The 27,354-nt window shown below is 37.8% G+C and overlaps 1 protein-coding gene across 2 annotated transcripts in view; it reads left to right on the top strand.

Annotated features, from left to right (window-relative positions):
• The window catches only part of TTN (titin), a 269,499-nt gene that overhangs the window by 6,050 nt on the left and 236,095 nt on the right, over positions 1-27,354 (top strand). For both annotated transcript variants that reach the window (XM_054562536.1, XM_054562535.1), the window contains exons 4-30: positions 371-658; positions 1,072-1,157; positions 1,249-1,493; positions 6,231-6,537; positions 6,902-7,054; positions 7,743-7,880; positions 9,197-9,328; positions 10,482-10,619; positions 11,218-11,355; positions 11,814-11,951; positions 15,333-15,626; positions 15,734-15,856; positions 16,996-17,277; positions 17,525-17,590; positions 18,311-18,569; positions 18,798-18,861; positions 19,300-19,515; positions 20,188-20,330; positions 21,265-21,470; positions 22,012-22,245; positions 22,350-22,594; positions 23,491-23,747; positions 23,891-24,055; positions 24,153-24,321; positions 24,449-26,142; positions 26,286-26,567; positions 26,998-27,264. In XM_054562536.1, coding sequence (XP_054418511.1) covers positions 371-658; positions 1,072-1,157; positions 1,249-1,493; positions 6,231-6,537; positions 6,902-7,054; positions 7,743-7,880; positions 9,197-9,328; positions 10,482-10,619; positions 11,218-11,355; positions 11,814-11,951; positions 15,333-15,626; positions 15,734-15,856; positions 16,996-17,277; positions 17,525-17,590; positions 18,311-18,569; positions 18,798-18,861; positions 19,300-19,515; positions 20,188-20,330; positions 21,265-21,470; positions 22,012-22,245; positions 22,350-22,594; positions 23,491-23,747; positions 23,891-24,055; positions 24,153-24,321; positions 24,449-26,142; positions 26,286-26,567; positions 26,998-27,264 — 6,729 coding nt within the window. The remainder of the gene's footprint in view (positions 1-370; positions 659-1,071; positions 1,158-1,248; positions 1,494-6,230; positions 6,538-6,901; positions 7,055-7,742; positions 7,881-9,196; positions 9,329-10,481; positions 10,620-11,217; positions 11,356-11,813; positions 11,952-15,332; positions 15,627-15,733; positions 15,857-16,995; positions 17,278-17,524; positions 17,591-18,310; positions 18,570-18,797; positions 18,862-19,299; positions 19,516-20,187; positions 20,331-21,264; positions 21,471-22,011; positions 22,246-22,349; positions 22,595-23,490; positions 23,748-23,890; positions 24,056-24,152; positions 24,322-24,448; positions 26,143-26,285; positions 26,568-26,997; positions 27,265-27,354) is intronic.

Below are 27,354 nucleotides of genomic sequence, written 5' to 3'. Positions count from 1 at the left end.
CTTAACATGTTAATATAGTGCTAGATGTAAGGTTGGGAGGGAGTGCCAGAAAGTTTCTCTAGGAATGTTGCAAGAAGATGTAGCCTTGTCCTAAAAAAAAAAAAAAAAAAAAATTTAAATGTGATGGCCTAGAACTGCTGAACAAAACAAAGCAAATATAATAAAATATGGTGGCAGAATTGCCTTTTGCCATCCCCTGGCTTCATTCTTGCTGTCATCTGCTGGGTGAGCTGGGCTCAAGGACAGTCAAGGATGTCTGCTTCAGCGAGTCATCAACTGGTTTTGGAAACTCAGAGCTGTGATTGTTTAAAAATAGCCTTTTGGGAGCACCTCAGCTGTCAGTCCTGATTTTCTTCTCTTCCCTCTGCAGCAGAAACAGCGCCACCCAACTTTGTTCAACGACTGCAGAGCATGACCGTGAGACAAGGAAGCCAAGTGCGACTCCAAGTAAGAGTGACTGGAATCCCTACACCTGTGGTGAAGTTCTACCGGGATGGAGCCGAAATCCAGAGCTCCCCTGATTTTCAAATTTCACAAGAAGGCGACCTCTACAGCTTACTGATTTCAGAAGCATACCCCGAAGACTCCGGGACCTATTCAGTAAATGCCACCAATAGCGTTGGAAGAGCTACTTCGACTGCTGAATTACTGGTTCAAGGCACGTGCTGGAGGCTGAGGAACAGGGAGAAGGGAAGAGGGCTGATTTAGTGGGGATGGGGCCACCTGCCTCTCCTCAGAGGCCTTGAGAAGTCCCTGAGATTCTCAGCAGGAGCTCAGAATGAATAAAAAAAGCTGTAGTTATTAACCCATTAGAAACTACAGAGTATTTCAATTGTCATTATGTTTGGCAAACAATGAAATTTAAAAAAGAATGGTTCTAAGTAAATTCTTATCTTATAATGAACATTATCTATTTTTAAACCTAATTGACATACAAAATCCAAACTTTCTGCATTTCCTCCATTGGAACACCTAGAAAATCTTATGGAATTTGTACTCAGAATTAACATAACCCCTTTAAAAATGAGACAAAGTGCCCCCTCCTAAATATTTCCCTTTCCCTTCCTGCAGGTGAAGAAGTAGTACCCGCTAAAAAGACAAAGACAATTATTTCGACTGCTCAGATTTCAGAAACCAGAGAAACCCGAATTGAAAAGGTATTTTTCTACATTGTCAGGGTTCCCGCCCTTTAGGTTGTCGTTTCGCCAACTTCCTCCTCATTGTTGGCTTTGTTTTTATCTTTTGCAGAAGATTGAAGCCCACTTTGACGCCAGATCTATTGCAACAGTTGAGATGGTCATAGATGGTGCCACCGGGCAACAGCTGCCACATAAAGCACCTCCCAGGATACCTCCTAAGCCAAAGTCGAGGTCCCCCACGCCACCGTCCATTACTGCTAAAGCTCAGTTGGCTCGACAGCAGTCCCCGTCGCCAATAAGACACTCCCCTTCCCCGGTCAGACACGTGCGGGCGCCGACCCCATCTCCTGTCAGGTAAAACCATTTAAAAGAGAGCAGGCCGTTATGTATTTCTGAATTAAATTTCATCCAGTAAGAAGAGAAATAGAAGGAAGCAATAAAAAATGTAGCATGGGATAAAGGAAGTAAACAAAAAAGGGTACTAAGTATGATTTTCACAAATCCTTGCTGTCTACAGGTAAGTTGGAGAACTTTGTAAGTTGTAATCCTAAATTCTTATTTGCACATCACCTAATAAACATCTGTTTTATGGGGCCAAAAAAAGCACAGAGAAATGAGAAGAGCACAGAATTGGTTGGATGGGCTACATTCAATCAGCCTGGTCACTTGCTACCAATGTGATTTAGGAAAGCAATTGTAATAATTAATTAGTTGCTACTACATATTGACCAGTATGTTAGGTGTATGATTGGCACTCTATGTACATTATCTTACTAAGTATTTCAAGTGACCTATAAGAATTATCAACCCTAATTTTATAGATAGGTGACTGAAGCTAAAGAAGTTGAATAATTAGCTTAAAGTTTTAGTCATGTCATTTGTAAAAAAAAAATAAAAAAGGTATGTTGTGTGGATTTAAGGTAATCAGGTAAAGGCACCTTGTAAATAGAAAATAATTATATAAGCAGTCTTATGCTTTGAGAATAAATAAAATCTTATAATATTTTATATATGCTTATGTTATTTTATGTAAAAAAATAAACTGGGTTTCTATGTCTAGTTAATATGAAGGTATTTTAGAAAGTGAGCATGTATCATCAGGACTCAGAAATTATATAATCAAGTATAAATTATAGACAGCAAATTCAAAACTTTAGAATTTGGTTTAACATGCTGAGGGTTTTTAATATGATGAACTAAAAAATGTGCAAAGTTTTGAGGAAAATAAAAGTCTTCCTTGATCAATTTGAATGAGTGTTTTAAATGTAGAGAAAGTTTTTGTGCCAAGAAAAGTATAAAAGAAGAATAATAAGCCAACAGTTGACCTAAAAAATATTCAAACTGTGAAGTTACTATAATCAAAACAGTACACAATTGGTAAGTGACTAGAAAATACATCAGGAGAGCTAAACAGAGAGTCCAGAAATAGATTCAAATAGTCAGGAAATTCAATTTTTAATCAAAGTGTGACCTTTCAGTTCAGTGGGGAAAAAATATTTTACTTGCTAAAGAATGCTGGCCCAATTAGCTTATCCATTTGGAAGAAAAAATTATTAACCTCTACCTCATACCATTTACAAAACAAATCTCAGCATGACTAAAGAGCTAAACTGGAAAAAAAACCCCAAAACAATGAGAAGAAAATTTGGGAACACATGTGGAGGAGAGCTTTGAAAAATAGATTTACAAATTCAACTACATAAAAATAAAAATTTATGGCAAAAGCAAGGTCATGGCTAAACCAAACAGGCATTTGTGAAAACATTTTAAAGGTGTCTCATCCTCAAGGTATTTCATTGTCTCTGCCATAAAACTGTTATAACAAATTTACAATGGCTGCAATGTGAACAGTACAAGCCTAGAAACAGTGCATAACCTGTACAACTGTACATGGTGATGCTGGGTAAGACCCCATAAAGAAGTAAAAGGCAAACAGTAGATATGGGGAAATGTTTACAACACTTATGGCAGGCAAAGAACTAATGTACCAAATATATTAAAAAGCTTGCTCAAATTAATTTTATAGGATTAAACAAGCAACACAAATTTTAAAAATTATGCAAGATAAACATTTCACACAAGACATGATTTAAATGTCCAATAGATATATGAAAAAATTATAGATCTTTCTCAATTTTTATTATATTGGCACTTTATTTTTTTAGTATTTTATTGTATTTTTTCCATTACCATTTATCCCCATTTTACCACCTTCCCTCCAGCAATCACCACACTGTTGTCCATGTCCACGAGTCCTTTTTCCCTTTTGCTTGATGTTGGGCACTTTAAAAAGTAAAGGTATTGGCAGACACTAATAGGAAGCCTTGAACAAAAACTCAGTTTAAAAAACCATACCTAGCTAACAAATACAAAAAAATGTTCTGTTTCAGGCTCACTCCAAGTTTGCACAACATGAAATCATCAGACAGGCCAAATGTGATTTTGGGGGATATAACAACCTGACTGTATTTTAAAATCTAAGCCTAAAGGTCATTTAGAATCACAGAGATTCCCTGATTCCATGGTGCATTTTGAGTGTCTTAGCAGCTCTGAAAGTTTATTAATAACAATCCCAATTAATTAGCCCCCAAAATTTCCTTTAAAATAGTCAAGAAATAAAAATATCAATTGGTAGATAAAATAATGATTATCTGAGATAGACTACTTCCTAAAATGTCTCCTGGTTTAATCTTGATTTTTGTTGTAGAGCAAGGCAAATATATTTCATTGAATAAGGTGCATTGTATCTAGCTGTGACCAGGTGGTTATTTTTTATTGTAAAAGCAGAAATAAGCACTTGCCTATAATGACCCAAATTACACTGATTTTCACAGTTAAGGACTTACCTGCCATCTGCTGCTAATCCTCACATCATGCTAATCCTGTCTTTAGCTCTTTTTGAATGAAACTCCTTTTAGTAGGTATAGCAAGAACAAGACACAGGTTGAAACTTTGAAGTATATGTCACTTTTCTTCAATTGATGTAGGCCCAAATCATTCTAAACTGGTCTTTGTTATATTTTTAAGGCAGCCATTTTCAAAATAAAGACATGTTTCCCCAGATCTCCCTTTAGCTGATTATAATTTTGTTTATAAAATGCCAATTGATTTTCACCAAAAAAAACCCTTCTTTAAAACAATGATTAAATATTTCTTCATTAAACTAGTTAATATTGTAATGTTCTGTTAAGTTAATCTGTAATTTAGAGCAGGTATCAGCTGTATCTTGAGCCTTAATTAGAATAGTTGTTTCACTTATGATCAGTATAAATTAAATACCCTATGTAGTGCCAGAATGCTTTCATAAACATTTTCCTATTTGAAGCGTTTAAATGCAATGATAAGGCAATACTGCCACCTAGAGGGTAATATGTATACACCTCATTGATTAACAAATCATGAAAAACTTTTAAAGTAGTTGACCCACCCCTAGAATTGTTGCTATAGATTAGGAACTGCCTTTTTTGTCTATAAAGGCAAAGATTTAGCACCCAGGTTTTTCAACTGATGCTATTGCACTTTGGACAAACATAAAAAGCAACAAAAGCTCTTTTGGGAGAAGCCACTTTATCAATTTAATTTTTTAAAAAATCACAGAATCTTTAGGTTTCAAATTAGCCAGTTACCACAGGAAGTACAAGGATATTTAAAAGAAGTCCAGAGTACATTACAATGAGGCTGAGGGTAAACAAATACAGAGAGCATTTAAGAGAGCAATTCAAAACACTTTGACTAGAAAAGCAGTTTCCAAAGTGTATTGCACAGCCTACCCCACAGAAAGTTCCGAGGGAGCTTTTCCTCGCCTGAAGATTCACAAGGCATATGGACATAATGAAGGCTGTGGGAAGGCGCACAGGAACATTTAAAAGATCTGGCTTGTGTAGCCTAACTTCCCCAAAAGACCTTTGCTTTTTAGTTTTCTCAAAATAAACTTGAAACTTGATTCATGGCTGTAAAGTGTTATAAATCCAGCATAATTTCCCACCTTATATTAAAATAGATTTTCTACCATAGATTAAAATCACTCTAGCTTTCCTCCTTGTCCTCTCTTGCGTGACATTTATGTCTTTATCCTGATTTATTAGCGTAACTTTTTATATAGGTGTGTTAATGCATTTTGATTACAGAAACCTTACTGTGTTCAGCACATATTTGATATCCCTGCATGCCTCTAGAATTGGGAGCACTGAAAAATTTAGAGTTATGATTGCGATATTTACCAGGGCCTTTCTTTGGCTGTATTTCAAGAAAGCACCTTCTGCTGTTTTTACTTTTTAAAATGTGAGACAGTGAAGCAGGGCACAAAATTCTCTAGCTTAGCATTAAGTCTGATTCTCGAGTTACAGCAAAGAAGAGTGAGGCTTACTGGGACTTAAAACAGATTATAGATGACAGCTAGTTGGTGGTGGTGGGGGCAGTTTGGGGGTGGAGGGATTGAGTGAAAAGAAAAAAAGGACTCATGGACACGGACAAGTGTGGTGATTGCTGGGGAGAGGGGGGGTATAAGGGAACTAAATGGGAATGGAAAAAGTACAGTAAAGAGCAAATTTAAAAAAATAGAGGCCCAGAGACCTCACTCGAAGAAGCCCCTCCCCCTTTCTGCCTTGTCAGGGCCCCGTGACAGCTGTCTGTAAACTAGGAAGCTGCCCTTCACTAGATGTCAAATCTGCCAGTGCCTTAACCTTGGACTTCCAGCCTCCAGAGCTGCGAGATAGAAATTCCCGTTGTGTATAAGCACCCCAGCCCCTGGGTGTTCTGTTACAGCAGCCTAGGGCGCTTACCTGCTTAAACTTTCTGCTCAGCTGTGACTTCCCAGGTCAGGGATCTGTACCTAGTTTACTCACTGATATATCTCAATTACCTGAAATAAAACCTGACAGATGGAAGATGTTTGATAATATTTTTTGAAAGAAATAAAAAACAGAAAGCGTTCAAATACATTATTTGCCTCCGAATATGTTACTGAGGCACACATTTTAAAACTCTGCATTAAATTAAACACTTCCAGATTGTTCTGTCATTATTCAAATATAACGACCCAGAGGGGAGTTCCTTGTCTTGGGGTTTTGACCGCTGCCCTTCCGCTTGCAGGCCCGTGTCTCCGGCTGGGAGGGTCTCCGCGTCGTCCCCCATCAGATCTGTCAAGTCTCCATTACTCATGCGTAAGACCCAGGCACCCACGCTGGGCCCCGAAGTGCCTCCCCCGTGGAAGCAAGAGGGCTACGTGGCCTCCTCGGAGTCTGAGATGAGAGAAACTATGGTGACCAGTGCTACTCAGATCAGGACGGAAGAGAGATGGGAAGGGAGATACCGCGGGGTCCAGGAGCAAACGACCATCAGCGGCGCCGCAGGCGCTGCCACCCTCGCGGCAGAGGCTGTCGCCAAGGGCGTCACAGAGGTACCGTCAGAGCTGTCTTGTTTCTTTCCATTTCTTCCTTCCATGTCCTGGCTTCCCCGACCAGAATACTATCATGAAACTCAGTCCGGATAGGTAGTACAGAAGAACGTAATCTGCAGAAACTGAAGGGCAAATTGGGCTCTTGCTTTGTAAAAGCATTTTTTAATTGGGACAGAGGTTCTAATCTGTGTGGTTTACGTAAAATTTAGGTTTTAACACCTATACCCTATCTCTCTCAGCAGTGATAAATGCTTCTGTACATGTATATTTGGCTCTAGGTAGCAGCTCAGTTTCCACGGTGCTTTTGTATTTTCTACAGTCATGGCATTTTAAAGCCTAACATACTGGGTCATTTCCAATGCAGGTGAAACAAGAAACTGACAAAAGTGCAGCTGTTGCGACTGTCGTAGCTGCTGTTGATATGGCCAGAGTGAGAGAACCAGTGATCAGCGCTGTAGAGCAGACTGCTCAGAGGACAACCACGACTGCTATGCACATCCCACCTGCTCAAGAACAGGTATGCGTGAGGCCAGACTGACTGGAGCTTTGCACGCAGAGATCCCTTGAGGAGTCAATGCTCGAACCATTCTGAGGATGGCACTGAGCCCAATGTGGCCCAGACTTTTAGGAGTTTTTTAGCAAAAGGTAATCTGAAATACCATAGGTGTGCAACATATAAATGCCGTTAAGTACCTGGTCGATGACGGGCATGTAGGCAAGCAAGAGTTAACTGTCAGAAAAGCAACACAGGAGGTCAGAAAACGTATTCTAAGTATCGATGCTCCTGAGTCAAGACAGGAAAAGGGCGGCCTGGGAAGTCAGCTAAACAAGGCAGGGAAGTATGTGTGCATTCAATGCTGTGGTTCCAGACCAGTCAGCCAAGAGTTCAGGCCTTCCAGGAGCCAGATGTGGAAACCATTATTTCAAGGCAGACATTACTTTCCTCTAAGCTCCCCCAAAAGACTTTTGCTTTTACTTTCCTCAAAATAAACATGACACTTGATTCATGGCTGAAAAGTGTTATAAATCCAGAATAATTCCCCACCTCATATTTGAATAGATTTTCTGCTATAGTTTAAAATCACTCTAGCTTTCCGCTTTATCCTCTCTTGTGTGACGTTTATGTCTTTATCCTGATTTATTACTGTAACTTGTTATACAAGGTGCATTAAAGTATTTCTTCCCTTTCTCCCCTATGAAATCAGATGAGAAAGGAAGCAGAGAAGACTGCTGTAACTAAGGTAGCAGTGGCTGCCGATAAAGCCAAGGAACAAGAACTAAAAACAAGAACCAGAGAAGTAATTACGACGAAACAAGAGCAGGTGCACGTAACTCATGAACAGGTGAAAATGGTTTTTGATGTGAAATTATTGTTATTACCTGTGTCAACACATATAATAATGTTTACTGTGAAGGGTGTTGTTTCTTGGGCAACCTGGTTGTTATCACACTAATAAAGTCCCTTGTATCTGTGTATTCCTGGGTAGTATATACCGAAGTCCCTTAGAGTCACTGAATGCTTTCCTCATATAGACAAAACATGTGTGTGAACATGTAGTGGGAGTAGAAACCAGGGCCCCATCTACAGTGATCTGGGAATGTACTAATTAAATGTGTGGCTGTGAGGGAGGTAAAACCAGGAAGGAGAAATAGATAAGAACAGGGAAGAGTAGAAGAGAACACTGAGCACACATTGCTTTGGAAATAGCTCACTCTCTGCTTCCTTACTCTTCGGGAGAATATTTGAATGTGGATTTGAAGTGAGATGAACAGCATGGCCTTTTTAGGTCAAGTGACCAGAAAAAGTGAAAAGGACATCGCCATGACTGGAGTTATTCAGGGACAGGTTAGACAAGGCCCACTGGTAGGGCTATGGGCCTAGGGAGCCGGCAGTCAGTCGGGTAGTTTAAGATGAAGTTCCGAGCTTCCTTCAAACCTGAATTTCGGTGATGATATCTGAGAATGTCAAAGAGGCAAATGGGACAAACTGTCCCCTACCCCCCCTCAACACACAAACTTTTGGCATCCAGACCCAACACAACATCCTTCAGGGAGGTAAGAATTTGAAAAACATTTTGCCTGGAATATGTACGAAACTTTTCTCCCTATAATGTCTCATTTTTAGAAAAGTAAGTCTTGATAGTTAAAACTGTGGTAATATTTAGGAAAAATTTCAAAGGAAAAATATTGTACAAGTGCAGATTATAAATTGTCCGTACTTGATCTTTCATATATGAAATAAAAGTGTTTGCCATTATTACTTCTAAGGCCTTCTACTCTATTATCTTATGCTTGAGGTCACCTTTAGATGACAAAAGTAGCAGGGACTAATATCCCCATGTACACATTTACAGAAATTGGAAGTCTTTTACAAAGAAAGCAAAACTTGTTGAATCCAACTTTTTTCTCTCTAAGCATTATAATTTATGGTTTAGACAGAAAAAGAGGAGTACAGTCATATTAATGAAAATAAGATGACTTATTTCATGTAGTCCTGTCTCCAGAAAAAGAATTTTACTTCTTTTTTCAAATCCCCATATTGTTTTTTATTTATATTTATATTAAATAAACATTTTATTTATATTTATATTTAATAAATATTTTGTCTTCCATCAGAGATCAGGAGACAATAAGATTTTGTTTTTATCATTAATTTCAGATAAGAAAAGAAACTGAAAAAGCATTTGTACCAAAAGTAGTAATTTCTACAGCTAAAGCCAAAGAACAAGAAACTAGAATTTCTGGAGAAATTACTGCAAAACAAGAACAAAAGCAAATAACTCAAGAAATAGTAAGTTTAATTTTGTAAATAGCAACTCGTTCATTGACAAACGCATTTCAGTCAGCTGCATGTGCTCTGTAACCAAAACCTCTTAAGTGCAGCAGTTTTTTGTGTGTGTTTTCTTTTTGTCATTCCCTTATGTCTACTGTTGAAACTCTTTCATGATGGAAATCCTCTTCTTATGGCACAATTTTCAACTCAGTTGATCATTTTTTGGAGACTATCTATTAGAACAGTTCAGGGCACATCTGTGGCATTTCTAGAGCATACTTAAGCAGAAGATAGCTATCGCCCACACCAGTTACCCAGGGGTACAGTCAGTTTTTTGATGCATAGCCTGAGCCCTCAGTCACTTCGATTGTAGCACACAAACTACATAGTTGTAAGACAGGTGCATGCACACACACAGTGGTCATGAGCATTCGAACTAAATATCAAAAGAAAGCGAGGAGATGGTGCACATCAAGATCAGTGCTTTTTCAAGAAAGTGTACTAATTATTGGTTGATCAGCAGTGACCTAGAAGTGTTTTCTGCTTTTGTGCCATACTGCCATGTGGCAACAACCTCAATGTCACCAGAATGCACTCCTCTCTTATGTGTGAAATCAAATTTTAAATGCCAGAAGAGAGGCATCTATTTTGAATTCTTTCATATGCCACGCGTTGCCTGTGCTCACCTCTCTTGATCTCAAGCTCTTTGCTGATCCCAGAGCTATTTTTGTTAAAGGTCCAGCTGAGAACACAGTGTTTTAATACTTAAAAGGGTGGCCAGCAACTGTGGGTTTATTTCCCTCTCCTTACAGTGAATGAGAGACATTGAATGCATAATCAAGGGCATAGAGGACCCTGTTGCCTTTGCTGGTGACTGGCAGGTTCAGCCTGCTTATAGTTATCCAGCCATTTACCATAGGCCCATAGTGGGTTGCATAACATGTCACCATGACTCAAAGATGAGACTTTTTCAGTTATAGGACAGTTTGCTGAGGGGCAGGTAGGAAATAAAGAAGCCCATTCCTTAGAAAAACAAAAATCTATGTTTTAAATACAAGTGAAGACACTATATATGGAAATGTGGTATTTTCTCTTCTGAATGTTGCAAGATATCTTGCCATTTCTTCTGCGTCTCTCGAAACTCAAATCTTTATTTTATTCTGAAAATCAGATAAGACAGGAAATGGAGACAACCGCTGCATCCATGGTAGTAGTTGCCACTGCAAAGCCCACAAAACTAGAAACAATTCTGGGAGCTCAAGAAGAAATTGCCACACAACAAGATCAAATGCACATAACTCATGAAAAGGTGATGACTTCCTGCCACTGTGAAATTCACTCTTATATCATTTCTTTTGCAAGCCACCTACCTTGTCATCATGGGTCTTAACCATCACTTTTTCACCTCCTCCTCTTCTTATAACTCAAGCAGAAAAATTTCAGAATCTCTCACGAGCTTTTTGCCACCTATCTATCATTCACTGCCATTTTTCATTCCTAACCTTCAGTCTTTCTTTGGATTGATACTAACATGATATCATAATTCACTTTAATATCTTCCTATTGAAGTAGACTACAGTGTACACGTTTGTTAATAACATGCAAAAGTATGTGTTATTTATGACTCTACTAGAATTTCACGTAGATTATAGTAAGAATAATGTGAGAAAGAGGAATGCATCCTTTATTATTTTGTTGCTAATCATATTTTTTCTTTATATATGTATAATATACCAATGAAGCAGTATGGATGATCAAAGCAACTCAAATGATATACTTAAGTGTGATTTAAATGTCCTCAACTGGGACGATATTTTGCTTCCTTTCGCGGTTTTGACTTTAGTTTCTTTTATTAGAGAATGTATGAAATTTAATGACCATTTTCTCATTTTTTATCATATAACCAGATAACAAAAGAAACTAGAAAAACAGTGGTACCTAAAGTTATAGTTGCCACACCCAAAGTCAAAGAACAAGATGTAGTATCACGAAGTAGAGAAAGCATCACTACCAAAAGAGAGCAAGTTCAAGTAACTCAGGAAAAGGTGAATACAGCTCTATGAGATGGGAAAAGTTTATCTTTAAGCTGATTTCTAGTAAATCATTAACTATGATGTGGTATGAATTATTAATCTTTATTTTCCTTTTTGAATTCCAAACTAAAAATAAAATGGTAAATGTGTGACGGCTTACCATTAATTCTATCAGCACATTTTGTTTTCTTCCTTCTGTAACATCTGTTAATTCATTTTATTCACCATTATTCTTTGCATGAAGATTAGCATTTTTAGCCTGATTTCTAAGAAGCAATATATGGAATAATCTAGAGTTTTTGCTATAGTTAATGTTTCTAAGTTTTGTGATTCCCACTCAGTGTGTGCAAACACTGCCAAGTGATAGCTAACTTCTCTTAACCCTGAATAACTAGGAGGGGGTGCTGGGTCATACCATGTGTGTCTGAAGCCCTGTATAATTTAAACCTTGATTTTACTGTAATAATCAGATGAGAAAGGGAGCTGAGAAAACTGCCTTGTCTACAATAGCAGTTGCTACTGCTAAAGCCAAAGAACAAGAAACAATACTGAGAAGTAGAGAAAGAATGGCTACTAGACAAGAACAAACCCAAGTTACTCATGGAAAGGTGACTATTCTAAGTGTGAAGTCCCCTATTATAATACATTAATACCAAATCTCAGAATTTCTTATGTATGAGACACTATTAACATAATTTATTTTTTAGATGATTAAAGAATTAGAAACTAAAAAGCCAAATTATTTATTATTGTTAATATTACTACATAATCCTTTCCCCACTGATCTCTTCACTATTATTTTTCATTTTTTATTATTACCATCTAGATTTTTTTAGAAGTTGATGATTGAAATTGCATGCAGGCTAATTTTAATGTACTCAATGAACATAAAAAGATATATACATGTAAATTATTAATATTTTTAAAAAAGGTTTTATTTGTTGATTTTTAGACAGGGAAAAGAGGGAGAAAGAGGGGGAGAGAAACATCAATGTGTGGTTGCCTCATGTATGCCCCCTATTGGGGACCTGCCCCACAACCCAGGCATGTACCCTGACTGGGACTCAAACCAGCAACCCTTTGGTTTGCAGGCCAGTGCTTAATCCACTGAGCCACACCAGCTAGGGGTAAATAAGGAATCTTATTGACTATCAACAAGATGTATGTTTTGAGGAGGTCATAAATTCAGTGTATTACTTTATAAAGTGTGGGCTTACTTTAGGAAATTACCCATAATTTTCTTCATGTAGAGCATTATCTTTTTCCTCCTGTAAATATCAGAAGAGAAAAGAAATGGAAAATTATAGTGCCTGCTGTAGTAGTTCTCACTAAAGCTAAACAAGATAACTATATTAAAATCTAGAGAGGGAATTATTCAACCAGAATAAATATACATAAACCATGAAAACATTATTTGTAGCTATGAAATTTCTATGACACATTTCCCATGACTCTGTCTTTTACCCCAAATGAGCTATTTACCTAATTTTATTCTTCATTGCTCATACAGTGTCTAAAAATCAGCAACTAAAGTGTTTTCAATTTCTTTAGCATCATGATTGAGTCCTGTCTGTATTTCCCTCAGTGTTATTTTCTATCTCTATATCTTTGGGTTTTATTGTAACATGTGATTTAAGATCACCTTTTTAAGCATTCACCCAAGTCCAATTTTGAATGCCAAATCAGCCTTTCACAAGTCCTGTCAGTGACAGAAATTCCAATATGTAACATACTTCATGAGTATTTGTGTTTGAATTTCCTTACTTCTAAATCACATAAACTTGACTATCTTACTTTTGTTGCTAAAAATTAGATAAAAATGGAATCTGAAAAAATGTCTATACCCAAAGTAATAGTTACCACTGCAAAACCTACCGAACCAGCCACATTGCCATGAACTAGAAAAGGATTTGCTATTAAGCAAGAACAGATACATCTGTTTTGTGAAGAGATGAAAACTGATGCTGTGGAGGTGAAAAGCACAGTTTCATCCCATTTCATCATTGGCTCTCATAACCTTTCATCCCTCATGAGTCATTGTGCACCTCGTGTTCCATTTAATCATTTAACTGATCAGCAAAACATTAGAGGTGATTAAATTCAGTCCAGTTCCTTCCGTGGAACTGTCAACATTTCTATTTGTGAAAAGTCAGATTAAGTAACACTTTTCTTTATATCCTCTAAATGAATTCTCACTATTTAAAAAAGTGGAATGATTTGGGGTCTCCTTGTTCACTGAAGGTTGTTACAGGCCACTAAGAAATAAAAGCAGATACCAGCACAGAGCATGCATTTTTAGTTGCTCACCATACAGCATATGAATATGTATATGGAGTTTGATGTACATTAACTCAAGAAAAAATATATAGGTGCTCCTACAATTTAAAATGCCCTACTGTATTTAAGATTCTTTTTTGTGTGTAAGTTTTAGAATAATATCTGTATATTTATGTTGGAAAAGACAATTTCTTTGAGCCTAGTTTCTCATTGTTAAAATAAAACTAAAACTCAAGCTGACTACTGTGTAGATTGGTTGAAAAGTTCAAATGTAATGTAAATGCAATCACTCTACAAGCAAAGTTACATATAAATAAGATAATATATTATATAATGTACTATATAGTATATAATATATAAGATAATATAAACATTATATAATATATAATCTGTTGATGATACTGACATGTTAAACCACCTATAGAATTAAAGTCAACTAATGACCTATATGGTTAAAAAATAAAAAAGAAACCAATAGATGAACAAACTTAATTCACCTAAGCCTCACATATATTTTACAACTTCTTCTAAAATCCTATCTAAATTGAAAATTGTATTTGTAATTCTTCAAGGCAGGTTAATTACAGTGTGGCTTCCTAGAGGGAAGCACCAGATAAAGCTCATGATCACCTAAAGGCCCAATTTCAACTCAAAACAAAAACAAGCTCTCTATTTTATCTTAAATGGTTCGGATAACAGTTTTAACAGGTAGACAGGTAGGTAGCATACTTGGAAACCATTTCAAATGCAATCTCAATTCTATTCACAGCAGTAGAAAAGAAAACTGACATGAATAGAATATCCCCGCAGTACTTGGAAAGAGCACTGGAGGACGTGGCAATAGGATATTTACAATATGCTCTTTCCAAGTATTGCATAGACCCCATCTAAAAGAGAAACTCCTTTGCAAACTGTGTTCCCACTTATGTTCATCGAATTCACGGAAATGAAAAAACATTTCTGTTTCCCTCTTTCCTTTAATTTCCAGTAATAATGAAAGTGAACTGTACTTCACAAGAAAGTTTGTTCTCTTGAATATGAATATGATAACACTTTATCATGTTAATCACAATATCTTCTTTCATGTGTTTTAAGAGAGATATATTCTAATAGATTAAGGAATTCTTATCCCTACAGAATCACAAGTAAATTAATATGCTTCACTCTGTGTTCATGAGCTTCTGTGTGATCGCAGATTTGCATGCAACTGTACAACTTTGTAGCAACTTATTTTTCCAGATGGATCTATGATGGTATTTAAATACATTTTTATCATCGCTGTCATTGTGTCAACATGAGACCAAATGACTGAGAAGATAATAAAAAGAATCAATGAAGATAACCAGCCCCAAAGTTCTGATTTCTCAAGTGCTAGTTGACTGCTCAGCCATAATGCTTGAAAAACTCAAAATCTTGCTATTTTATACACATGTTGTTTGTCTTATGTTGTGTGTGATTTAATGTTTAACTTAAATAAGCAGGTGTTTACAGAGTGTATCTAACTAGATGTCCACACCTTATAATAATCAATGAAATATTAAGTTCTTAAGTGCATTTACATTTCTAGAGACATAACATAGCTCCATAACACAGATGCCATGTGACTATCCTGTCTTTAGGCATTTGTCTGTTCTTGATGGCTATCCTAGGAGGGGAGGGCCCCACCTGAATTTGACTTTACTATGTATTAATTCTGGAAACCTTATTTCCAGGTGGGGGTTGAGAAAAAGGCGGAAGCTGTAGCAACAGTTGTTGCTGCAGTAGACCAGGCCCGTGTGAGAGAGCCCAGAGAGCCCGGGCATCCTGAAGAATCATATGCTCAGCAGACCACGTTAGAGTATGGATATAAGGAGCATGTTTCTACCACAAAGGTAGCTGAGCATCCCCAGCGTCCCGCCTCAGAACCCCATGTTGTCCCTAAAGCAGTCAAGCCTAGAGTGATCCAAGCTCCTTCGGAGACTCATATCACAACTACTGATCAAATGGGAATGCATATATCATCACAGGTGAGTCTGTACTGGCTGCTTTTCTTTTTTCAAACAATGGGAAAGCAAGCTTAACTGCTGTGGTCAGCTGGTGAACAGTGGTATCACTGAGTTTTATTTCAATGCAGATCAAGAAAACTACAGATGTAACAACTGAAAGATTAGTCCATGTGGATAAACGCCCCCGCACCGCAAGCCCTCACTTTACCGTTTCAAAAATTTCTGTTCCTAAGACAGAACATGGATATGAGGTAAGGAGTTAAAGAGCATGACGACATAGAATTATCTTGGGTATAGGCCTACGTGACCTCTGATAGGTAAAGTCCGTTGGAGTTCATGGTGGACTCGGGGCCCCTAAAGTTTGGTTTCTCACACTTGCCCTGCAGGTGGAGTAGCAGGTGGTTATCCGAAGAGACACAGAAATTCATGCAGGCTTCTCTGTTTCACATTTTTTTAATTATATTGTTTACTTTTCCTTCTGCTATGAGACATTTCAGAGTAACAACTGAAAATGTATATAAATACTATAAAGATAGATATTACAAAGTCATACAGTGATATCCTCAGTGTAGCAAGATGGAGAGGTGGTATTGTGTAGTGGTTGGGTTGGATTGTGGAGCCAAATGGCCCTGAATTGGTGTCCTGGCTCTGCCCCTTATTAGCTCTGTCCTCAGGGCAAGTTAATATATGTAAAAACCTTAGCAAGTAGATGGCACATAATAACCCTCAATATTTGTCACTCTTGTCCTTGCTATACACATCTAAGACATAGAACCAAAGTCTTACATGCTTTGAAAGAATTGTAATGTACATTTGATACCTATATTTGGGATAGTCCCAAGGTACTATTGAAACCAAATCATAGACAGCAACAGAATAAAAGCAGTAAGGAGTCTTTAAATTATTTTTCTGAACGTCTTCATTTTCACCTTTCAAAGAGATTTGTGGTTGAAACTTAAATGTGCTATTTTAAAGTAGTCCTTAGGAATTTACCAAGTATTTTAGTAATTTCTTGCTTTTGAATATGTCAGTATTTTCAAAAGTAGCATTGGGATGATTAAGTGGAAATTCACGACTGAGCATTAGAAGATCCTCGGTCCCTTTATGATAAGAATGAAAAATAAGTAGTTTTTAATGCAACCCTTTAAGAAAGATATTTTTAATGTATTTTACAAAGTGTCACAGATGACAATGAGCTTATAACTGGCTTATCTCTAACTGACTTTTCACTAACTTTAAACGTGATAATGAGAACATTAAAAACCCATGAGCCACATAGAAGAAAATAGACTCAGACTCGCCACAGGAGTACTAGGGGGCGAGGCTTTGCAAAATGACGACATGGATAACAGTTAAGTGACTGCATTTCCCGACTCCATTTCCATTTAAGGCATCAATAGCCGGCAGCGCTATTGCCACATTACAAAAAGAGTTGTCAGCCACATCTTCTGCTCAGAAGATTACCAAGTCGGTGAAGGCACCCACTGTGAAGCCTGCTGAGACCAGAGTGAGAGCAGAGCCCACTCCCTCACCCCAGTTCCCCTTCACCGACGCACCAGAGACTTACAAGAGCCAAGCTGGCATTGAAGTGAAAAAGGAAGTAGGGGTGAGCATCGCTGGTAGCACAGTCCGCGAAGAGCACTTCGAAGTACTTCATGGGCGTGAAGCCAAGGTGGGTCACTGGACTGCATGCTGTTTCTTGATCCCTATCTGCAAGTCAGGGCCAGGCATTCGGCAGTTTGTATTTCAGAAGTTATCAGCGAGATGCCTGGCCTTTCTCCCTTACTGTGCTCAAACTTAATTTTATTGGGTTGCAACTCTTTCTCAAATTATTTTTATAATTTTGCACGAGCTAAATGTTTATGAAATTTCCTATAATTTCATGGGCGTTGTATAAACATGTTTTGTAAAAATTGTAGGTAACTGAAAAAGCAAGAGTACCTGCACCTGCTGAAATCCCTGTTACTCCACCAACTTTGGTCTCGGTGAGTAAAGACGTTGATTAGGTTGGACTGCACACATGCTTATCTGAGCAAATAATTTTGAAACGTGCAAAGATCAGTTTCTCAAACAGGAAAATGGCATTCGTGAGGTTACAAGTGCTAATTTTATGGTCACACACTATTTGGCAAGTAAAGGGGAATTCTGTGTGGCAACCATCAGTCATGTAGTCAACAGGCTACATGAATTTCTATTATGTGTAAGACGTTATTGAAAATGTATGGAGATGCAGCCTTCTGAAGTCCTTGCCTTACTGTCACAGAACATGTCCATAAATAAGCAAGATAAAATATAGGAGGTGATAAGCACCACAATAAAGAGAGGATAAAGCAGAAGAATAGGTTACTTGGAATTGGGGGCTGCAGGGAAGGCTTTATTGAAGAGGCAGCATTTGTGACTGATCCTTCAGCTTTGCTAAGATTTGGATACGTAAGACCCACAGAGAGCATAGCGTTGCCCCTTACGTGGCATTAATACAATTCCACCTTACCAACTTGGAAACACCTTGTATTTTTTTCAACTTGGGGATACACCAATTTTCAAAGCAGTCTCTTTACTAATATTCCTAGAACGCTGATCTTTAAAAAAAAAATTTCCTGACAATTAGAATGTACAAGTTCAAACCCCCACATTTACCATAACATATAAAGATGATTAATGAAAATGCCCATGTACCAATACGGTATCTTTTCTTCTCTCTTCAGGGCTTAAAAAATGTGACTGTCATAGAAGGTGAATCCGTTACCTTGGAGTGCCACATCTCTGGATACCCATCCCCAAAAGTGACATGGTACAGGGAAGACTACCAAATAGAAAGTTCCATTGATTTCCAGATAACCTTCCAGAGTGGAATTGCTCGTCTTATGATCCGTGAAGCCTTTGCAGAAGATAGTGGGCGGTTTACTTGCAGTGCTGTGAACGAGGCTGGGACCGTCAGCACATCCTGCTACCTGGCTGTGCAGGGTTAGTGACCACACTCCTGCCATCCTTCCTCACATTGCATCACTCTCATTCATCACTCTTGGCTGACACTTCTTTCCACAATATGGTTTCCGCACGTTTCATGATGATGTCCCCTTTTGGAATTGGGGGATGGATTATGGAGTCAACTTAATTGTCATGCTAAGCAGGGATCACTAACAAAATGGACTAAATGCTTCACTTAAATGAAAAACTTCTGTCTTTTTCTAGTGTCAGAAGAGTTTGAAAAAGAAACCACAGCCATGACTGAGAAATATACCACAGAAGAGAAACGGTAAGACATTCTTCTGCTAATGAGCTTTTGTTCTAGTTGACCTTTGAACAGCACGTATTTGAACTGTGTGGATTCACTTACACATGGGTTTTTTTCAATAAGTACGGTCAGCCCTTGTGTCTCTGTGGTTTCACATCTGTGGACTCAATCCACCAGGGATCGGAAACAGTATTTTCACATTCCCAACCACAGATTCCCAATGGAGAGCTGAAAATACTGTTTTTGATCTGTGGTTAGTGGCTTCTATAAATGTGGAAACTGTGGATGGGAAGAACTGACTATAGAGTCGAAAGGTATATGGCGGCTTTTGACTGGGCAGCGTCAAGGCTCCTAACCTCCCCTCTATTCAAGAGTCAACTGCACAGTTTTGATGTCTCAGTTCCCTAGTACTGGCAAATTGCAGCTCAGAAGCTAACGTGGAGGAAATTCTCTTCCCAGCTTTGTGGAGTCAAGAGATGTGGTGATGACTGACACTAGCATCATGGAGGAACGAGCAGAGCCTGGAGAACCTGCTGCTCCTTTCTTCATTTCAAAACCAGTGGTCCAGAAACTGGTCGAAGGTGGGAGCGTTGTGTTTGAATGCCAGGTGGGCGGCAACCCAAAGCCCCATGTCTACTGGAAAAAGTCTGGTGTTCCTCTAACCAGTGGATACAGGTATTTTGATGGCTGAATGATACAGTTCTCTGTGATTTGCATGGCATGTATATGAAACCTGGAGAGAAGTAGAGTATACTCAGGACACCATTCCCTAATGGTCGGCTCTTTCATTGTGGAGCCTTCATAGTGTGTTTTCACATGGTTATACAAAGTCTTACTGAGAAACAAAGCCATGTGACAAAGTGGATAGAAGATATATCTCTTTATATTCTAGTTTGATTCCTTTACAGTGCTAGTAAACTAGAGAAAATGTGTAATTTTACAGGTATTTTTTCATACACACATTTTTTCAGGAAGAACCTGAGACAACTTTTAACAAAACCACATAAGTCACTGAAAGATAATAAAATAAGGGTCATGTAATGAAGAAAGTTAGTTATACATGAAATTTAATGCTAACAAATTTGCTGCAATTAAATATATATGCAGCCACTCATTTCCATATATCTGAACCTGGTGGTAGAATATTTTATTACTTATTTTAAAGAACATTCATACCTTTTAACTTGTTTGTTTCTTATTACTCATGGCCATGTACTTTCCTCAATATCAGCAATCTTATTCTATGGTAGAGCTTCATCACATGTTTAGGGTCATTGAATTTTATATCACAGATCTATAAAAGGGCTATTATAAGACTGAATTTTTTGTTTGTTTATTTTCATAAAGACACAAAGTGATTTACAACAGACAAACTGGTGAGTGCAAACTGGTGATTTCAATGACTTTTGCCGATGATGCTGGAGAATACACTGTTGTTATTCGTAACAAGCATGGGGAAACTTATGCATCTGCCTCCTTGCTTGGAGAAGGTAGGTACAACTCTAACTAACATCTATGTGCATGATAAGAACAAAAATGCATGGGGATAGGTCTGTTGCAGTACCCTGGTTCTGATACTGGTGCTTCTCAATCACTCACCTTCTTGGCCTCAACCATAACAGGGAGTGTTTTAAACCACATGCCCTCAAAAGCCATACTGGTGCTAAACTTCTAAGTGTCTAGTAAGAGTTACTATTTGGTGTCATTCATTTGGTGCATACCATGCCCTTGAAGATGCAGGCATTCTAAATGCATTTACCTTCCAAATCCAACTAGATAATATCAGTGAATACAAAGATGCCAATGGCCAGCTGGAGAGTGGTGCCCCATCTCGAGGATGTGATTGCCAGGCACGCTTGCACCAGGCTCCATGTTGCTAGAGTTTCTGATGTGTTATAGAAAAGCTGGAAATCACGATTTTCAAAATTTATAAGTAATTTTAAAAAGATGTAATAGCATTCAAGCCAAACAAAATGTGTCCGTGAGTCACCATTATCTTTACTTAGCTGTTCACATTTACAGTAGACCATCCCACACACTGTCTCATTTGATCTGCACAACTCCCCTTAGAGAAAGTTAGGATATTATCTCCTTTTAGCAGATAAAGCATTCAAGACCCAGTAAGGTAAATGAATTGCAAAAAGCCACACAGAAAATTGGAAAGACCTCTACGATACAACCCAAAGGATTGATTACTAATATAAAATTCCTTTCTACAATAGTAATGGCTTGTTCAACTTGTTTGTATAAGTTTGGTTTTGAAATTCAATTTAATTAATATTTATTGAGCACTTTGATAGTAACATTTGGAAAATCAGCCTTTTGGTTGTCAACTTTCCCCAGTGTGGGGCTTGCAGGAATGAAAATGGGATGAAGGCTTTTACACAAGGAAATTATAAATTAACGCATGTTCTTAATTCCTAGCTGATTATGAGTCACTGATGAAGTCCCAGCAAGAAATGCTTTATCAGACACAAATGACTGCATTTGTGCAAGAACCTAAAGTCGGAGAAATAGCACCTGGATTTGTGTACTCTGATTATGAAAAAGAGTATGAAAAAGAACAGGCCTTAATTAGGAAGAAAATGGCCAAAGATACCATAATGGTCAGAACTTTTGTAGAAGACCAAGTAAGTATAGCAATAATGACTATGTAAACCATTTTATAAATTATACTTCCCTACCACAATTCCCTTTTTTGTTTGATATTTTCGTTTTCAGGTGAGGGGGTCATGTTAGACTACTATTAATAGGTTCAGGTTCACTGCTGACAAGTTTCCTCGATCTTCATGACATGTTGTACATATGGCTTTAGACACAGATTACATATACTCAACAAAATGTGACATTAGATATAGGGATCACATATATGCCAAAAAAAGACAAATATTAGCATGACCATGTTCATTAGTGCTAAGATCCCTTTATCTGTATGATGAGCATCCCAACTCTAACCCATGCTTTTAGAATACCATTTATTCAAGGTACCGCAGCATGAACTGGCAAAGATAATTGTAATGCAGATTAAAAATCAAAAAGCTTTCTAAGTTTTTCTCCCAGTTAAAAACTTGAATCAATCCTTATCTATGAAAACTAATATGCTTAAGAATTTCTATCAGTGAGGATATTTACTATTAACAACTTTCCTCTTTTTTTGTTTTTACTACATAGGAATTCCACATTTCTTCTTTTGAAGAGAGACTTATTAAAGAAATTGAATACAGAATAATAAAGACTACATTAGAAGAACTTCTCGAAGAAGATGGAGAAGAAAAAATGGCAGTTGACATTTCTGAATCTGAAGCTGTTGAAGCAGGATTTGATTTAAGAATCAAAAATTACAGAATTCTTGAGGGGATGGGTGTTACTTTTCATTGCAAAATGTCAGGATATCCATTACCCAAGGTAAGATATGAACATTTATCACGCCTCCTGCCACGAAAAAAGGTAAATAGGTTACACAGTAACATTTTACCTACATTTAATTCATGTATACATGTTATTTGCAGATTGCATGGTACAAAGATGGCAAGCGCATCAAACATGGGGAGAGATATCAAATGGACTTTCTACAAGACGGCAGAGCTAGTCTGCGCATACCTGTGGTTCTTCCAGAAGATGAGGGAATCTATACTGCATTTGCCAGCAATATTAAAGGAAATGCGATTTGCTCTGGGAAATTGTATGTAGAACCTGCTGCTCCACTTAGTGCTCCGACATATATGCCCACACCAGAGCAAATGAGCAGAATCAGGTAAGATCTGTAACAATTTAGATTGATTAGTATTAAAATTATCTGAAACACCAAATATCCCAGTAACAAATTGCTATTGTGTTGGGGAGGAGTGGCAGGGGAGGTCTGAAGATTGAGACAGCACAGAAACATGCCATTAGCGATACCAATAATTGATGAGTTTCTATTTCTTGCCCTTGTGTATGATGAGCAAACATTTTCATTAGTGTAGCATACTGTTCATTTTGCATTATAACTAATATGATGAAGGCTGTAAGATTTATGTAACACCTGATTTTACATATGTTAGCCCTAATTATGCAATAACAGGGAAATGTAGGGATTATTATTTCTAGTTTGAAAGTGAGAACAGTGAACCTCTGCAACCTGGCGAAAACAGCCTTAATTTACCCAAGTGGAGGCACCAGAACTTAAAATCCAATCCAAGCTATTCTGGCCACAATGTATAGATAGGATTTTGTTTTCAAATATAATTTCTATGTTTTTCCTCCTTATGAGTAAAGAAGTATGTTTATCTTTTTTTCATAAATGTATACATCGGTTTATTTAGCCAACCTACATTTATTGAGCTGTTTTGGTAGTGGAATCAAAAAGGTTTGGTGACTAAATTAAGGTGGTAAGAGAGACAGTATTAAGGGTCATTCCAAGATTCTGAGTCCCTGGATACCAGGCTGTGTTAAATGACTACTGACTGGATTGAGCATATATGAAAAATATAGTTTTGGGGACTATAATCATATGTTCCATTTTGGATCTCAGTGAGTTTGAGGTGCCTTCTGCAGTGTACAAGAACTAAATTATAAAATAACATTGATGAACAAGAGATAAAGAGGTTTGTTTATTTTGCTGAGTTTTCTCTGTGCCTCATGAAAATCTCATTTCCTTTGGTTTTTCAGATCTATTTCTCCACGTTCAGTGAGCAGGTCTCCTATACGCATGTCTCCTGCAAGGATGTCCCCTGCACGAATGTCTCCTGCAAGAATGTCCCCTGGACGGAGGCTGGAGGAAACAGATGAGTCACAACTGGAAAGACTGTATAAGCCAGTCTTTGTGTTAAAACCTGCTTCTTTCAAATGTTTAGAAGGGCAAACTGCCAGATTTGACTTGAAGGTTGTGGGTAGACCTATGCCAGAGACCTTCTGGTTTCATAATGGTAAGTATGATAAGTTCTTCTCACACACTGCTAAACCCCAAAATAAGCTTATATGTGTGTCCAACAATTTTTAAAAATTATTTTAACAACCTGTTTTCTTTTTAACTTCATTGTTTGTTTGTTTGGTTTTTTTTTTCTGACAGGCCAGCAAGTTATCAATGACTACACCCATAAAGTAGTCATTAAAGAAGATGGTACCCAATCCCTGATTATTGTCCCTGCGACACCCAGTGATTCTGGGGAATGGACTGTGGTTGCTCAAAACAGGGCAGGCAAATCTTCAATTTCAGTGATTTTAACTGTGGAAGGTATTTGCTTTTAAAATAAAAAAAGTTACCTTATCACTTGGGTTAAAAACAGATGTTTCAGCCTTGTCCGCTCTAAATCATGATCTTTCTCTTTCAGCTGTGGAACATCAGGTTAAACCAGTGTTTGTGGAAAAACTGAAAAATGTCAATGTAAAGGAGGGTTCCAGACTTGAAATGAAAGTCAGAGCTACAGGGAACCCTAACCCTGACATTGTATGGTTGAAAAACAGTGAGATCATTGTACCTCATAAATATCCAAAAATCAGGTAAATTTACTTGGGAATACTATAACTAAGTTCATTCTGCAAACTCAGTAACCAAGGAACAACATCTACCTGCCTCATATATTGATGATTTTTTTTCACTTTATTCTTTATTTTTTATTTTTTTTAGAATTGAAGGAACCAAAGGAGAAGCTGCCCTTAAAATCGATTCCACCGTCAGTCAAGATTCTGCCTGGTATACTGCAACTGCTATTAATAAGGCTGGCCGAGACACCACAAGATGCAAAGTAAATGTTGAAGTTGAGTTTGCAGAGCCTGAACCAGAGAGAAGATTAATCATCCCAAGAGGGACATATAAAGCAAAGGAAATTGCAGCCCCTGAGCTGGAGCCGCTCCATTTGCGATATGGTCAAGAGCAATGGGAGGAGGGTGACCTCTACGACAAAGAGAAACAACAGAAACCATTTTTTAAGAAAAAACTCACTTCCTTAAGACTCAAGCGCTTTGGACCTGCCCACTTTGAATGTAGGCTAACACCAATCGGTGACCCAACAATGGTGGTGGAATGGCTCCATGACGGAAAACCACTTGAAGCAGCCAATAGGCTTCGTATGATCAATGAATTTGGGTATTGCAGCCTTGATTACGGAGTTGCATATTCTAGAGACAGCGGCATCATTACTTGCAGAGCCACTAACAAATACGGGACAGATCACACATCTGCTACCCTTATTGTTAAAGATGAGAAAAGTCTTGTGGAAGAATCCCAACTGCCTGAGGGCAGGAAAGGCTTACAGAGAATTGAAGAGTTAGAGAGGATGGCTCATGAAGGTGCACTTACAGGTGTAACAACAGATCAGAAAGAGAAGCAAAAGCCAGATATTGTCTTGTTCCCAGAGCCAGTAAGAGTACTTGAAGGGGAGACAGCTAGGTTCCGTTGCCGGGTAACAGGGTACCCTCAGCCCAAACTCAATTGGTACCTCAATGGACAGCTCATTCGCAAAAGCAAAAGGTTCAGAGTTCGCTATGATGGCATTCATTATTTGGACATTGTGGACTGCAAATCCTATGATACAGGTGAAGTAAAAGTCACTGCAGAAAATCCTGAAGGTGTGACAGAGCATAAAGTGAAACTTGAGATCCAACAGAGGGAAGATTTTAGGTCTGTCCTTAGGCGAGCTCCTGAACCGAAGCCCGAGTTTCGTGTACATGAACCTGGAAAACTTCAGTTTGAGGTACAAAAAGTAGATAGACCTGTTGACACCACTGAAGCCAAGGAAATTGTGAAGTTGAAAAGGGCTGAAAGAATTACTCATGAAAAGGTGTCTGAAGAATCAGAAGAGCTGCGCAGTAAATTCAAGCGCAGAACTGAGGAAGGATATTATGAAGCCATTACTGCTGTGGAGCTTAAGTCTCGTAAAAAGGATGAATCCTATGAAGAACTCCTAAAGAAGACAAAAGATGAACTTCTCCACTGGACCAAAGAGGAATCTGAAGAGGAGAAGAAAGCCCTCGCTGAAGAAGGCAAAATCACTATTCCAACTTTTAAACCTGATAAAATTGAACTAAGTCCTAGTATGGAGGCCCCAAAAATCTTTGAAAGAATCCAAAGCCAAACAGTGGGCCAAGGAGCTGATGCACACTTCCGGGTCAGAGTCGTGGGAAAACCAGATCCTGAATGTGAATGGTACAAAAATGGTGTCAAGATCGAACGCTCCGACCGAATCTACTGGTACTGGCCCGAAGACAATGTTTGTGAACTGGTGATAAGAGATGTGACTCCTGAGGACTCTGCCAGCATCATGGTGAAAGCCATCAATGTAGCTGGGGAGACCTCAAGTCATGCGTTCTTACTTGTCCAAGGTAATTTAAATGTCTTTCATTTGACGGATCTATCTCTATTTATCCATGAATATCCCATAGTGTCTTTCTTTTTATTTTCTTTTCTCATTATTCAAACTGTAAATTTAATTGTATATAATGGGATTTCTTTCTTTTTCTTGTAGCCAAGCAATTGATCACTTTTACACAGGAATTACAAGACGTTGTTGCTAAGGAAAAAGACACCATGGCAACCTTTGAATGTGAAACTTCAGAGCCTTTTGTCAAAGTGAAATGGTTTAAAGATGGTGTGGAGATTCATACAGGAGATAAATATAGGATGCACTCAGACAGAAAGGTTCACTTCCTCTCCATACTGACAATTGACACAGCCGATGCTGAAGATTATAGCTGTGTCCTTGTGGAAGATGAAAATGTAAAAACAACAGCTAAACTTGTTGTTGAAGGTAGTGAATGACTCTTTCAGTGTTTCCTTAAGTTATAAAGTTACCCTTAATATCCAATAAAATAAGCTATGCAATTTTCCCTTCATAAAAAAATTAACTGGGAACTAGATATAACCTCCATAGAAAGAATCATGAATCTATACTATTAATTAAGAATATTGACAATTTGGATTTTTAAAAAGCAAGGTTTTTATGTCTTGGTTTTAAATTTTTTATTGGAATATAAGTTTATGGTTTAAAAATAATTTAAAAATTAAAGTAACTCCTTTTTATTGAGTATTTACTACTCAGTCCATCAGCAACTAGATATTAAGAATATTCTTGATAGTATGGAAGAAATAAGAGATATACAAGGAATTTTCTCTATCCTAAGTCTAGGTGCATAATTAGGAGCAGAGAAATTAACTTTTTAAAAAATCTTTTGCCTCAGGTGCAGTTATTGAATTTGTAAAAGAACTTGAAGACATAGAAGTTCCAGAATCATTTTCAGGAGAGTTAGAATGCATTATATCCCCAGAAAATATAGAAGGCAAATGGTATCACAATGATGTGGAGCTTAAATCCAATGGCAAATACTCAATCACATCTCGCCGTGGACGTCAGAACCTCACAGTCAAGGATGTAACCAAAGAGGACCAGGGAGAATACAGCTTTGTTGTTGATGGGAAAAAGACAACCTGTAAACTAAAGATGAAACGTAAGTTTTCCCATTCCTGTTGGTCTACAGTGAGCATCATTATGGTTTATTGATAAACAATGATCATAAAATTCTTTTTTCTCCCCATAT

The sequence above is a fragment of the Pteronotus mesoamericanus genome, unplaced genomic scaffold, assembly GCF_021234165.1.
Source record: "Pteronotus mesoamericanus isolate MK-2021 breed Mesoamerican mustached bat unplaced genomic scaffold, CSHL_Meso_final scaffold_651, whole genome shotgun sequence".
Lineage (NCBI taxonomy): Eukaryota > Metazoa > Chordata > Mammalia > Chiroptera > Mormoopidae > Pteronotus > Pteronotus mesoamericanus.
The sequence above is the reverse complement of the archived record's forward strand: the minus strand, read 5'-3'. Positions and strand labels throughout refer to the sequence as shown.